Genomic DNA, 16,069 nt, shown 5'->3' on the forward strand with positions numbered 1-16,069 from the left:
TGATGCACAACTGGGAGGAGTGGCTGAGCTTTTTGAGGATTCCTAGAAGCCTATGGGGTGCCTTTGGAATGTAAGGGCAAGTGGTAATAAGATAACTAGGATTTCTGGAACGGAAATTTAAAGGGTAATTGAATGTCACAGGTTGGTTTTTTCCTGAAGTAGTGTGCTTTAAAATGCACTTTGAAGTGACAAAAACCTGAATTCTAATCCTGTTTCTTCTTCAGCCGTGAAAATGACCTTAGATTCAAAATAGAGGGGTTTTATTGGTCTTTTTATTGAGGTCGGCCTTATTTGTGAGAGACAATCAGATAAGGATGCTAGGGTCAGATGAATGAATTTTAACTAGATTTTTTTCTAAAGAGAAGATCAGAGAAAAAAGTGTTTTGAGGGTGTTTGCTTGTGTATGTATTAAATAAATTGGACTGATGTTATTTGTGAATTCACAGGTAACAAAGCGCAAGGTTTAAGCTAAAATATAATTAGAGTACAAGGATGCCTTCTTATGTGCACTTGCTAATGAGGAATTTTGAGATAGTATAAAATGACTGCATGTATTATTTCCCAAGCCTCCTAGATTTAATACGGTGAATAGATCAATTTCTTAAAATCTATTCATGATTTTTTAAAATTTATAACATCTTTCCATGAGTGATGAGGATTTTATAGGTCACTGTATCATAAAACAAAACTTTGTCAACATAAACCTGCTTTATGTCAACGTAGTTTGTCTGACTCTTGGGCTCTTCCCTTGGTTAGAGGAGCTTTTTGGTTTGAAGGACAAAACAAGGCAAACTCACAGTTTGATTTCTTCAGAGACAGAGTGCTACTGAAGAAACTGTACATGACAGGCCAAAATGAGGCAATTTGACATAATGTAACAAGCACCTAATTCAGCTCCATCAGTCCTGATCAATTCCATGCTCAAGAAAGTCTACCTAGAGCACAGGACTTTGCCTCCTTAGTTCCCAAGGCATGTTGATAGTGCACTTAATAGCAATTTCACAAACAATTTCTACTGTACAATTTATTTTTCTTGTTTTTCATGAAAATCCTACTTATGTTTATTCTAGTAAAGTGTTGTGACATTTATTGAGGCCCATACCCAGTAATGCCTGCTTGCTTCCCAGCTGTGAGTCACTGTGAAAATAAAGATTACTTTCCCTGCCATCAGCTCACACCCAAGCTAATTTTACAGCCTTGTCAAATAGCAGGAGAAATTACTAGTTATCACTACTTAATCAGGCTCAGCTGACAAGACTAGATTGGAACAGAAACATGGTGTGACTGAAGCTTGTTGCTGTAAATTGAATACTTTGACATGCTAGGACAATTACTATGTAAATTTCACTGGGAAATGTTTTGTTCTGGTAGCTTCGAGAGGTCTTGTCACTACCTGGGGGCCCAGTGGATGCTGTAGTTTCTTTTAATAAAGGCAAAGAAAAGGTCAGATCTGAAAAAGCAGCTTAGTTAAGGGAGCAAGAGCTGACAAAGCCAGTGGGAGGAAAAAGATTGAAAATCTCTTTCTGTTTCGCTTTGACTTTCTCTGGCATTTCCTATAAGAGGAGAAAATTAGAGGTGGGCTACTTTTACGATCCAGAAACTGCAGTAGTAGGCTGCTGCTTTGTTTCTTAAATCCAGCAAAGGGATGTCTGTAAGACACTTAACTTCTCCTGTGTTATTATCTATCAGGGCAATTTTCAAGGCTGTTGATGTGTTTGGAAGGCACAGAGCCTGGGAACTGACCACAGCATTGCCAGTGCTATCCCTGCAAGTAAGAAAATACAGATGTGAGCTACTTAACTAGCAGGATGAGGGTTGCTTATCATGGTTATTTTCTTGCTAAGTATCTACCAAGACATTTCAGTCTTAACACAGAAGTTATTCTGAGACTTAACACTTGAGTAAATAAGCTTGAAATCTATTATTTATTGCAAGAAGTTTTCAGTTTTTCAACCTTGAGTGCTGAACCAATTATTCAGCATTGTTCCATGATTAAGTGCTAGTGTGCTGCACTAAAATATGTTATGTTTAAATACAATAAAAGAGGCATCTTGAGGAAGTCTTCTGTTATACATTACTGAGGCCAGTCTGTAGTGTTCTGTTAAAAAAATTTAAACTATACACTTTCTTTAAATTAAAAAAGACTTCACCTCGAGACCTCAATGGGCATCCTCTTCCCAGTTTGCCTGTATGACAGGACCAGCATGCAGAAGCAAATTATTTCAGTTTAGTAGTGAACTTGCTGCATGAAATAATGATGAGCTAGGTTTTTTCCCTTGTTTTGTGTGATCAGATGTGTCACTGTGGAACTCAGCAGTAAATTGGATTCCCAGTCTTCAATAAGGAAAGTATTGGTAAGGGATTCCATAAGATGATCAGTAGTACAGGCAGCATAGTGCTAAACTCTGAAGGCCACTGCCTTTTACAGCTCTTGAGAGAAGAGCTGGCAAGTTGCTTGCATCTGATGAGACTGTGTGGTGAAAGGACAAGAGAGATAACATGCCCATACATTGCTGGATTCCAGTCTTGGCTGAGAAATGGGCAAGCTGTTTAAATTCACCAGCCTAGTCTGGCAGTCTGTAGAGCTAGGAACAATCCCAAATTCACCCTCTGGAGAAGACTGGAGGCCTGGGTCTATTCAATTAGGATGAGCCACAGGATGTGCAGATGTTTACTGCTACACTGCACTGAGTGCTGATGGTGTAGCATGGTACAAGCATAGATTGAGCTAAGCTGACTGGTCGGGATTTCTTGGAATAATTCGTGGGAGATAGCATCAAACCTTGAGCACTTAAGCCTCCATTTCTGTAAATGGCCATTTACCAGCCTCTAATGAGGGGGCTGTATTATTCCTGTAGCTGAACAAGGTAAGCTGAGGAAGACATAGTGTGAGGTTTGTGAGCAAAGTGAATGAGTGGTGCTTCAAACACTAAACATCAAAAATATTGCTGGACTAAGCTATTTGGTATTCTGAAGAAACACAAGAAAGGAGGTAAGGATAAAAGTGAGGAAAAATGTAATGAAAACAGTGGAAGACTAGTCAATGTGTTCTTAGCATCCTTAAGTATTTATCCTCTTATCAGTATGGGAATCATGAGCATGTATATGTAGCCAGCCAGGGCTGATTACAGAAAACACTTTCATGGAAATTATAGTGATCAAAGCCAAAGTGAAAAATCAGTTTGCTATACTAATTTCAGGTAGACTGATTTAGTTTTCTACCCTCAATCCCAAAATTATAAAATATCATGGCAAGTTTTTCTTCTGAAACTTTTTGTGTTTATACTAATATATATCTTATTCAAACAAGCCATTTTATAATATATACTTAGATTGAGTTAACAGAGTCAAATAACCTGTCTTCATCTTCATTTGCCATTTAAATCAGTCTTGTTAGTGCAGAGTCCTCATATGTTATTTTAAAAGTTAATCCAGTTTAAAGTGTCGCTAAGGCAAAAAACTTGTCCTGATAAAAACAAGCTAAAAATAGCAAATAATAAGTTCCTATTAAAATTATTCTGAAAGACCTGGTCTTTGTATCCATTTTTCAATTCCCCACTGTTTGTTTTTTTTTTAATTCCTTAATTGGAATATGATGTGACACCAAAGCTGTGCAATAATATATTTGCTTTTATCAGTTGAGCTATGATTTCATAATTAGGAGGAGAGCTTGAAGTAATGTTGATTGACATCAGATACACTGCAATCTCTTCTACACTAAGTTACATCTTGGAGCAAACCCTTACTTCAGTGAAACTGGCTGAACTGCCTATCTGTCCATCTTAAATCAACTAACCTTTTTTGAGTATTGATTTTAGGATTTATTTCCAGGCCTTTATAGATTTTCTAGTATTTCATGCCTCAGTGAAAGTCATCGTGCTCTTTGGACACTTTATTCTGCCATTCAAACTACCTAAATGATCCTTACTGTCCACATAAAGCCTACCTTCACCTAGTGTGCAAAAAATTTGCAGTGTCTTTATGTGGAAGATGGCAATTGGAGTTCATGTGTGCAAGTACTATAATTTGCTAAATTGGTAAAAGTTTGACTGAATTTCCCACTGAAATTTTTAGGCCCTGGAGAGAATATTATTTTACTCAATAGTATTTTTAAATATTTCTATAGGTAGTCAGTTCAGTTTCATTTTTTCATAATTTAGACAGTTTTACCAAATGTATATGAGGTTATGATAATCTTATACAGAGCAATTTTTCTTTTCTACAGCATACCTTGCTTAATTTTTTATTTTGGTGTATTTTGGTAAGATTGCATTCTTCAGGAAATATGAAAGAATCTTAAATTGCAATTCCTCATTTCTTTGGAGACTCAAGAATTTCCCTTTTAAAACAAGAAGCAATGTCTGTAGCTTCTAAGTAGTCTTCTTTGCAGCCAGTGTGTTTGTAACACTTCTAAAGACTTAGGATGTGAGGAAGCACACTTGTGGACTTGGAACAAATGGTGCATGCATTATATATGTTTATTCTCATGAAAATACTTTATTTTCATGGTACATCCACTGTCTCAGCTGTGGAGGTCTAACTGCATCTTTGTTGCAGTTCATGGGTGTTTTCTGAGCATTACAGCAGTTCATCAGCTCTGTCCTGCAGCCCATCAGAACACAGAGCTAGCTGCCCTCTGCTAGGGACAGTGTTGAATGTAGCTTCAAATAAAATGTCTTTAATGTCATGCTTTTTAAAATGGTGATCTTCGGTTGCTGTTAGAGTCTCATGTCAAGACAGCAAGGGGCTAAAAATGTGCAGAATTCCCCTTGATGAAGAAAGGCAAGTAAAGCACTGCTATGAAACCTAGCAGAAAATGATTAAGTTCAAGGTTTAATTTCTATGAATTTGAAATCTGGCGAGTTTTTTTTAATAAAAGCACAAAAAGATGTTTTGGTGGTTTGTGGCTTTTGCTAGAAATCAATTCACATATAGCCTTTACCATATACCTTTGCAATGGCAATCAGAAGTAAATGTAAATGAGGATTAAAGGTCAAAGTTGAATGATGGAGAAATGTTAAGGAAGTGTTAGATGCTTTCATCTTCTAAGTGTGACTCTGTTTTAGATCGATCTGTTCAGCAGGAAGAATAGAATAGTTGTAGACTAAATCCATCAATGTTGCTTCTCTTTCTCAACACTTTAGCATAATGCAATTTCTCTGAAACTGTCAGTGAGAATATCCAAATCCAATGACCTACCCCATCCTTACATGTGTAAGGTTACTATATTAACCATGCAAATTTCAGTACAACTGCTTTCAAAAAGTATCTTGTTATACTGGAGGGGTGACTTTTTTAAAAAGAAATGGCATTCTGATGTGTTTGGGTGTTTTGGGTATTTTTTTTCCTCTTTAGAAGTTGTTATTCTTACATATGTGAGGTTCTTTTGCTTGGGTGGTTGTTTTTTGGGTTTTTTTTGGCTTGGGGTTTTATGGAGGTGGAAGCTTACTGCTTTGAAATCATATTTGCTGGGAGTCAATGCTGAAGGAAAAACTTTTGCTTTCAAAAATGGTGTGAGAGTTCCATGTATGTCTGTTAGTTGCATTTGTTCTAGTCCAAGAATTATCACTGTTGACAAACACCTGGAAGCAATAGGTGTTGGTTTTGGTAGGTGGCTTTCTTAATTTGCCATCTGAAACAGCTTCATATTAATAATGGGCTTCATTTGTTGTACTTCTTCCTGCAGGTAAGAAAAAAAAATTCTACTAAATTCTTTTGCTGCAGTGGGTTTTCTTTTTCTCACAAAACATTTAAATATACATACTTAGACTTTTCTGTCACAAGATAATGAGCAGTGCTTTCTCCAGAACTTCATTATTGCGAAGCATCTGTCCATTTTCCAATGTGCATGTATGTTTTACCAGGAAGCCGCTTACTAAAATGTTTCCACAGTGGTTATTTCAGAAAATGGTTTATCATTAAATTAATTTGCACTGTGTTTTAGGAAGACAAGTCTGAACTACAAATTTAATTTTTTTTTTTTTAGTAAAGTATCTAAAATCTAGTTAGTTTATTTATAGCTATATAACAGTTAATCTTTTGCAAATCCAACTATATTAGCTATGAGTTTTTATTATTTCTTTGGAACATTTCATCTCATCAGTGTGGTAGCTGTATAGTGTATTCTAAATACTGATTTCCAAGTGACACTTATAAAGAGGAAATGAAAACTAACCTGCAAATATATGTAAATCAAAGCTATATTCTATAGCAGTTTTTGATATGCATAGTTACACTTTCTGACAACGAGCAAAGATATCTATAATTTTTTTTTTTTAACCCTAGAATTTGAAGGGCTAAACTTTTAATTTTGTTTGTTTATTGCAAAGCTGACAGGTTTCTGCTCCAGGGATACCTTTATCAGGATGTGACTTTCTTTTGAGGAATGAGAAATCGTTCAGCTACTTTGTCCCCAGAGGTGAAAATGCCAGGCTTTGTTAACAACAGAGGAATCTGTCCTTTTTTCTTTTTTTCAACAAAACATTAAAGATGCAATCCTATCAGTTGCAGTAATCTAAACATTTGTCATAAAATATTTTTGGATATTAGGAGATGCTGATTTGCATAGCCATTATTTATTTTTGAGTGTGATGGTTTTTTCTTCCTGAAATTTGTAAACAACTCAATATTAAAAACAGGTTAAGCACTGGTATTCAGTAGCTGCTGTGCAATTAAGATGTTGAATGTATGGTGCTTTCCTTTCAAAGATGAAAGCTTGTTTACATTTCCTTGTTTATAAGTCTGCACTTCCAGAATTGTGTGTTGTTTTATGTCTGTACTTTGGAGTAGTCATTTTGGATCTGTAGATGCAAAGATGGAGTTGTATGTTTGGATGTTGTTTTTTATATTGTAAGCTCATTGTCACCCAGGATAATACTGGAATTGTTTTCTAGAGTTTATCTCTTTGTAGACCAAACGATCATTTCAGATTAGCTTCATGTTATGCTTTGGAATTCTTTTTGATAAGAGGATTTGGTTTTTGAAAATGATGTCATTGAAGAGATGTCACCTGTCATACTACAGGACAAAGTTTTCAGTGAAGGAAAATAATTCCAGCCAGTTAGATCTTTTTCACTCATTCCACTTAAATTTTGTCATCATTCCAATTTACTTAGTGTTGTAAGCAATGTGTTTTAAACAATCCAGCTATTTTCACATGAAATTACTGCTTATAAAATTTCTGAATTTTTTGCCAGAAACCATGTTGGTTGGATGACCCAAACGGATGACAAGATACGCCAGCTCAGGTTTTCAGTATGCTTACACAATTATTTCCTTGCCTCTGCAGCTGTAAGCACAAGGTGTACTTGGAAGCACTACCGAACACGAGCATCATCATCCCGTTTCACAACGAGGGCTGGACTTCGCTCCTGCGCACCATCCACAGCATCATCAACCGCACCCCGGACAGCCTGATCGCAGAGATCATCCTGGTGGATGACTTCAGTGACAGAGGTAAGGCCTGCCTGGTTTTCTTCTCACTTGAAATTTATAGTGTGGTCCAGAGAGAAACTAAAGGGAGCAAAAACAGCCTTGAAGGGCCCTTTGATTGTTAGCAGGAATAAACATTTAAAAGATGCTTTTGTTTTACTGCGCATGAATACTGAAATTCATGTCAAAGGGAAGAGAGAATGTCAATTGTTAATTAGGCTTTATTAATGTTGTATTTTGAATGGTATTACTGAAATACTGCACATTTTAGTGTTTTCTCATCTTTTCCCTGTACTTCTCTTTTACTCTGAAAATACATTAACTTTGACCATTTTGGAAGCAACTCGTTAGCTTTTGATCCTGGAATTTTATTGAGCTAGGCAAATTGACATAGTAGTACAAAATATCCATACAGAGAAATGAAGCTCTTTTGAATGAAATGTGAAAAAATGCTTGGAATAGTTGATCAAAATTTACATCATTTATATATAGTAAAATTAAGAAAATGTCAATCACTTAATGTCTTATGCTACCATTACTACTTGAATGCAGCACAGAAAATTAATGCCTCGATTTCCTTAAATAAGTTTTACAGTTATTCAGGTAAAATTCCTCAATGATGAGGATGTAGAACTAGGAAATAGTTTTTCCTTTTTTTTTTTTTTTTTTTTTTTCAAATTTCAGTTCATCCCTTAGAAGTTTAAGCATGAAGACCTTTGAATTTTCGTTTTTTGTGGTTTAGGTTTTCTGTTTCTGTTGAAACATCAGTTGCTGGTGTGTATGTTAGCTTTGTTCTGAGTAGACTGATAGCAAAAGAGAGAATTGTAACCTTTGCTAATGTTTTGCTTAAAACCTGTGTCTCAGCTAGGAACTTAGAGGAGCAGATTTCTGACCTACTGTTTTAAGAAGCCCCTGGGTGAGTGAGAGAAATATTAGTAGAGTGCTGCAGTAGCAGAACCATTTTTGTAAGTTTTTTTTTAAACTTGATATTTCAGGGTTTAGAAAGATACATGCTGCACACATCTATCTTGCCCTCTCATATCTGCTGGTTTACTTGCAATTTGTCCTTTGATGAACTGCCTCTCGATCTGTAATGCAATTTAAGAGAAATTGTAAAGTGAGTGCAGTTCTGACTATTCAATGTTTATGAAATCTAGACCACAGATGAAAGTTTTGGAAATCAGACCTGTAAAACAGTACAGCCAGGCTTTTTCTGCAGGCTAAAAATTTCCTAGCAGTAAACAACTCAAAGGCAAGTCTGTAAGTTGATTTTATGAGGTATCTGACAAGTAAAAAAGCTGGTTTTCTTTTTTTTCTCTTTTTTTTTTTTCTTTTTGGCTGAAGTAGCAGCTATTGAGGCTGTGCTTGCTCAATATGGTAATACTGTAGCATTTTTTAATGAAGAACATAATTGCTACTGTTGATGCATTTTAAAATATGCTAGTGTTTTGTAAAGCTTATCTACTTCCAGGTTATTAAGAAAAGAATTAATGCCAGTACACAGGCTCTTGCTCTTCCCTGCATGCTCTTAGTTTCTGCAGATTGCTGAAAGTAATATTATTGCTATAACACTATAAAAATCTCCATAGTCTTCTTCATTTCCAGTTTTATAAAGCTATCTGACTTTTCAGTGGAACAGTTTTCAGCTAGAAGAAGTGGTTCCTATAGCATAGGAACGTTTAACAAAAGTGTTTCATATCAGTTTGAAAAACTGAAAGAAATCTACAAAGCAGACTTACATGAAGCTGGACCTAGAAGTGTGGTACCAGTAAAATGATTTACTTATGTTTATTTGTTTTATTAAAATAAAGTTCAGAAAGGTGAATGGTTGCCAGTTTTTAACATACTGGGCACTGTATGTTTTAAGAAGAGAGCTAACACAAGAAAAATCTGCAGTCTCTACTCTGAATTCAGTAACATTGAATTTTGGGGTCAGATGAATCATTTTGGTACACCAGAAGTCGATTTAATTCTTGTATTTGTGATCCTCTAAACTTTACTTAACTGGGACTATATTGTGTTTTCTTGTGCTCTTTTTTTCTCTTCTGTGAAGTGGTCACACACAATAGAGTTGGATTATTTTATGTTAAGAAAATGCTGTCTGATATCTAGCTCTGTCCCCTCCTAGTTCATAAAATAACCTGGTTTTGAGAAGTGGCAGATTCTTTTACCCTTTAGTTACCTTTCTGACACTGATAGGAGTAAAGCAGCATAAAAGTTAATGAAGCCACATTAGGCAAAAATGAAGTTGGTATGCTCAGATGTTGTCAGAACTCATAGAATCATTGCAAGCCATGTTTACTGCTGTGTTGAGGCAGTATAGTGATTAGTGATAAATTCATATCACTTTTCCTTATTTATTCATGAAGTTGCAGATACCATATAGCTGACAAATGGCTATTATTTTGTGAAATCAGTTATATGTTATTAAAGTGAGTAAATATGTTATTAATGTGTATGCTATTCTTGTTCCATAACTTCATATTATAAGGGGAGAGTTTTCTGTTAGCAATCTAAACATCATGTGTAGATAGAAGTGGAAATGAGGTATTTCAATAACAATGGTATTTTTAAAATAGTGATTAAGCGGCAAATGCTTTTCTCTTAAGTTTTCTATTAATCCTGCTGTTCCTTTTTACAAACTTCTAGGAAGTTATGAAAAGGCAGTTCCTATTAGAAGCAGTAAATGAGAAAAAGAAGAAATTTGAAAGCTGTGTGAAAGATGTTTTTTAAAAAAAGCTCCAGCATTTTTCCTCCTTTTTAACTAATGCTGGTATAAATACTGAAATGCACTGAATTAAACTTTTGATAACAAATGATGAAAATGTTTTGCTGAACAGCAAGATACCAGGAGTTTGCTGGTTCATCTGCAGAATAACTTGTACGCCTTTACTTTATTCATATGCACTCCTTTGATCAAAACCTAAATCTTTAGATAGTTCATGCATAATATTCCACATAAATTATGACATTTAGATGTTATAAAAGTAAAAGGACAGCTGCACATCTTAAAATATCAATATAATGCAGACTAAAGGCTTGGTATTATGAGGGAGGTAAGGAAATGTTAGGAAACATCAAAGTGCAATATTTGGTCATGCACAGATTTGATATAAAAACTACATGAATATTAGAAGTTACCTGTGACAGAAGGAAATGTAGATTTAGATGTAGGTACACAGTTGCAAGATTTCTTTATTCATGTAATTTATAGAGAGTGTTAGTATTTCAAATAGTGAACCAACAGGTAGGAGAAAAAATGTCTGATTTTAGTGGAACTCCATTTTTGCAGAAATACCAGCTTTGATTTATATTGTAAATGCAAATGGCAGAATGTTGGTGTACTGGTGAGATGAAAGGGGGCTGAATCTGAAGTTCATAGGTGCTCTAATGAATGTAAAATAAATACATTGTCACTTAACAAGCACTATAAAAGTGAGGAAAATAATGGGCGTGTGCTTAGCTTGCCTTAGAAAGCTATGGATACAGTAAGAGTACATTTTAATGATGTACATAATTTTACATACTAAAGTATGCAAAGTGTTTCTGGTTTTTTGATGGATTTGGGGCTGCAAATCCAGTACCTGAGTCACATAAGCCCTGTATTTCAAACTCAAAGTTAAAGACTTGTCAGTTTCAGTGTAACCTACCAATGAAAATCAACCTTTAAATTGGAGATACCAGCACACCTATGTGTCATTACCTGCAGTGGCTTTGTGTGCAGCTCTAGTTTTGTGATTCTGGTTTCTGGGAGAATGAGCCTTGTTGAGTGTTTTTTTGGTTTTTTTTTGGTTTTTTTTTGTTTTTTTTTTTTTTTTTTTTTTTCTGGGAATGTTTTGGGGTTTGTGTGAAGGTTGTTTGAAATGGAAGGCGGGGAGGGTTGGTTTGCAGGTTTGATGTTGAAGATTGGGTGTTTTTTGTTGTCATATTTTGCTCTGAAGTCAGTCTGTCAGCAGACAGATATCTGAAAAGGGGCAAGAAGCAGAATATGAGCAACAGTTTCAAAGGAAAGGGTAAAACAAAAAGGGAAGCAAGTTTTCATCATTTCAGATATGGAACATCTTGGATTTACAGAGGAATACTAAAAATTCTAATTATTGTTTTAAAACTTTGGGGAAACATAGATTTGCATAATTCATTTGTTAAACAGTTTGTGTAGGTTGCCAACATAGGATAGATTTGTACATCAACTTTTATTTCTTTTTATGTTTTAATTACTTTATTATCCTAGTCAGACTTGTAAACTGTTGCTAAAACAGTATATGCCCATAAATGTAAAGTTGACTTACTAAGGATTTTAACTTTACCCTGTAGTTCTTGAACCAGTACAGCACCTATTATAAGAAAAAATAAGCGCTGCCAGAGCCAACAATAAATTTATTAGCAGTAAAAAATATTTGGCAGTCTTTTAGTTTGGAAAAAACCCCTCAGATCTGCCAAGGAAAAAAAAAAAAGAATTTTAAAACTTAGTCGCCTACAGCTCCTTCCTCAACTAATTCCTCTTGCTGGCAATGAACTGGTTTTTTGGTAGAAAATGACAAACTAGGAAATTTTCCTTTATGTTGATGAGCCAATCCCTTCTCATTTTGCTGTCTATTATGTTGTTCTGCATCTGTCCCCTTGCTTAGATCTTTTTTCTGCATCATTCATTTGAGAGTATCATGGTGTCTCCTATCAGGTGCCAAATGGTTTGTGTCAGACCTAGGATAGGCAAGTTTAATAACATGGAAGTCAGTGTTCAAAAGCAACTTGTGATTACTTCGTCAGGGCTGTAGTTGGAACTGCAGTGAACTTCAGTGCCAGTAATGTGCTTTTTTGCTGTGAACATGGAAGATGAGCTGATGTGTGACTGGGGGTTTTTAAACTGTAGTTCTGTAAGCTACATTGGTTGTATTATACAATAATGGTAGAGTAAGGGAAGAGAGTTTGTGCTAAAAGCAAAGCAACTCTGTCAGACTATCAGATTGTACCACTTTCAATGAAGGAACACATGCTATTGCATGAAGTGGGAATTACCTGATTTTTGTTTGTAGACAGTTTATGTAACATGTCATTGAAATTCAAATGTGTGGATGCTTGGCTTCAGATCATGGCTAGATATAACTTTCTGATGAAAGGGAAGGGAAAGTTTTATATTGTACGAATGACTGCCCTGTCATAGGAAAGCTCTGCTACAGACAGAAAATGTCCATATGATGAAAGCTCATGTCTCCAAAAATTGCAGTATTAGGCATAGCTCAGGTAAGACATTATTTCTGTGAAGATAAGGGTGAATCTACATATAAATCTGTTAGGTTTGTAGGCAGATAGTTATACCTGAGGCTCACAGCCTTACCAGCTGGGAAGCCTGTTGCTGCAATCAAGTAATTATACAAAGGTGAAGAGAGATGTTTTCTGCTTAGTGAAGAATTTGTAGTGGCTTTGTACTTGCTTAATGCAGCATCCTGGAACCCAGAGTGATCCCAACATCTTGAGCTGTCCTGTTCATTTCACCAATAGCATAAGCAAAGCTTTCCTGGAGCAGAGTTTAATACAGGAAGGTTTCCAAGTAACGTTGACCTTAATATTAACGTGTTACTACATCATGTATACTGCATCAGAAAAAAAAAATCTTAACTTTTAAGCCTATATGAAGGTCAGCCTCATATTTTAAAGCAATATAAAAAAAGGGAAAGGCCAAATAGAAAATGAAACAAATTCCATTTCAAGATGTCTGTGTTGACTAGAGGTCTAACTAAATGCAGGATTTGCATTTTCATACTTGTGATATTGAGCTATAAAATGCCTCTTTCATTTCCTCTACAATGCACTCAGTTACTTGAGTTTCATGAAACTTGGACTTGCTTCTGGTCAAAATACTATCACTGTAAAAAATACAACTTAAAACATATCTGTGCATAGGTTGCAGTAAACTGACTTGAATCTGTAGTACCAAGTTTTCCATTCTTAACTCTACATTCTCAATTTTCATTATTTAACATGATAAATTCACTTGTGGAGTTTTTCTTCTGAAATTAGAGTACAAGATTTTACCTTCAGCTCCTTGATGTACCTTGCAGTAGCAGTTTCATTACTGAAGGCATTTTGACCTGACAGAATGGCTTTACCAGGGGTTAAAGAAAAGGTTGGCCTGAGGTTGGTGAGAGTTCAGCTCAGAAGAATAATGGTCATTTTGAAGGCAACTGCAGCTCATCTCAAAATGCATTTCATTTGCTGGAGTAAAAGTGTTGTTGTGTTGTGAGAAAGTGAGAGGTGGGAAGAATTTCAAATAACTGAAGTTTTATGCTTTACCTAGACAGAATTGGGGATGTTTCTGCATTGGGATAAATTTAGGAGTATTTCCCACATGCCAATGCTGCCTGCACTCAGGGGACTCCAACACAACTTGGCTGTAAAAATGAAAACTCCAGCGAAGAAAATATTAATGTGAAAACAAATTCTTACTTTTCATGTAGTTGATCAAATCGCTTATAATAGATGAGTAATTTCACTTTTGAGTACGTGTGGAGTCAGAATACAAAGCTTTTGTTTCCACAAGCTCTGTATTGGTCAGTCTAGCTGCCTGCCCTATGAAATGCTTGCTGAACGTGTATCATGCCTCTACACTGCATCCCTTTTGTTTGTGAGCATGTGAGGAATTCTTGAGATGGGAACCAATGAGCAGCCTGCTCTTAGCAAGGTTGTGTTCTAAAAGCCGTTATGCTGTGCTTGTTTCGAGTGTGGCTCATGAGATACCTGAAGTAAATCTGGATTTAAAACAGTCTAGTTACTGAGTAATTTTAAAATAATAGAAGCACGTTTATTCATGTGGCAAATTTTTCTATTATGCATCTCAGCTTTGGTTTACATTCCTTAGGGTTAAATTGAATTATGGCTGAAATTGCATTATTTAAAAATTCCTCATGTGGAATACTCAAGTTTGATCTTGTAAACAGGAAGGAAAATTTCTAACTCTGCATAAACATAGGTATCTACATTGGCTTTTCTCTGAAACATGAGCTGTTTACTTTCCACTTGAAAAAGCATTATTACATTGCAGTAATAGACTAAACAACTTGACAAGAGACTTGAACAATTAGCTCACAATTATCTTCTTCTGCTTCAGTTAATGAGCTGTGGAAAAGATGCACATTAGTTTCAGAAAAATTTGAGAAGATGTTGTTCTTACACGTTTTCTTACATTTCTTCTTTTCTAAGTTTCTTCTTAACTTCTTATTTCTCTTTATAAGCTTTAAGAATTTTTTTGTCTTATTTGCATTAGGCAATTCTTAACTAGTATTCCAAATGTATTACTTCCACAATTTCACTGAGTAGTGTATTGGTGATGTTAACTAATTTTTACATCTTCAAATGATATATCCTCTGAATAATCACAGTTAAAATTTGCAGACAGGTGATGTAAGATGGAAGTTGAAGTCTGTTGCTTTGGACTTTTTCAAACTTTCCATCTGATCAAATTCAAACTGATAAATTTTTCTTTTCTTGGTGATGCTTTGTTATTAGGAGTCAGGAGAACAGGGCGAGATCTTATAAAGTATTGTTTTTCATGAGCTAATAAACTAGATTTTTCTGTAGTATCAAGAGAAAAGATTCTTGCCAAATACTAGTTGTCTGTTATTTCGAAAATTTCCTTTCATTTAAAATTGAAATTTATTCATGATCCTTTTCATGCATGACTGTTGCTTCAATGTTATCTTTAAATAACTCATTATCTTCTCATTGTACACAGAAAGAGATTGCAACTTTCAGTTTTCAAAGTTCATTGAAGTTTAATAAAGTGTGACAGCCTTTCGAATTGACATCGTAGTAGTCTTTCCAAAAATGGTAGTTTGTTACAGTCAAGGTTGCCTTAATTGCAACATTTGAGTTCGTCTAAGTAGACTTTAAAAATATATTTCACCTTTCCTGAATGTAGACTTTCAAGTAAGCTTGTAGTCATCAAGCAAAATAACATCCTTAAAGAATAGGCAATAGTACTGTCCCTAGCTACTACATTTTATGCATCTTAAAGGAAATAATTCCAGAGAACCTTTTACTTCATTTTCCTATACTATAAACTTATTTTGTTTTGTTCTTTTTTCCTGTTTGCAAATCATGGGTGAGCCTGAAACCTGCTAATATTCAAAATATATCATCAATAACTTAAGAGAAGTTGTTTTCCTATTCATTCACTGGTACTGAGCTACACGTAAGGTAAGAGGGAAAAGGAATCTGGGTGGTATAGGGAAAGCTGTGAAATGACCAAAGCAGGAAATTATGATTGTCACTCCTAAGAGAGTTTTGAACATGGAATTCTGGTATTAAAACACTGTATTTTACAAAAAGATCTGAAAAAGTCCTTGCAGTCAGATATGGGGTATAAATAGTTTCTAATAATTTCCCTGGGAAATGAGTGGGAAACTCATCTATTGATGAAACTCACCTGTCTGATTGCTAACTAAATGCCTTTTTGTTGTTTTTTTCCCCAAACTACATGCCTTTGTCTTTTCTAGACTGATTCTTACATGTAGGATTGCTACCAAGTGTTTAATTTACAAATCTTAACAGATTCTAAAGAATGAAGAAAAATCCTGTAATGAGGTTAGCAGATGAATGCCTTCAAATCTTTATAGATGGAGAAAGGTTTGTCCTGCCCTAT

General features: G+C 35.2%; 1 protein-coding gene across 1 annotated transcript in view; it reads left to right on the plus strand.

The window, feature by feature from the left end:
- The window catches only part of GALNTL6 (polypeptide N-acetylgalactosaminyltransferase like 6), a 427,616-nt gene that overhangs the window by 185,286 nt on the left and 226,261 nt on the right, over positions 1 to 16,069 (plus strand). The window contains exon 4 of the mRNA XM_030239539.2: positions 7,289 to 7,455. Within this exon, the coding sequence (XP_030095399.2) occupies positions 7,289 to 7,455 (167 nt within the window). The remainder of the gene's footprint in view (positions 1 to 7,288; positions 7,456 to 16,069) is intronic.

This window comes from Serinus canaria, chromosome 4 (genome assembly GCF_022539315.1).
Source record: "Serinus canaria isolate serCan28SL12 chromosome 4, serCan2020, whole genome shotgun sequence".
NCBI lineage: Eukaryota > Metazoa > Chordata > Aves > Passeriformes > Fringillidae > Serinus > Serinus canaria.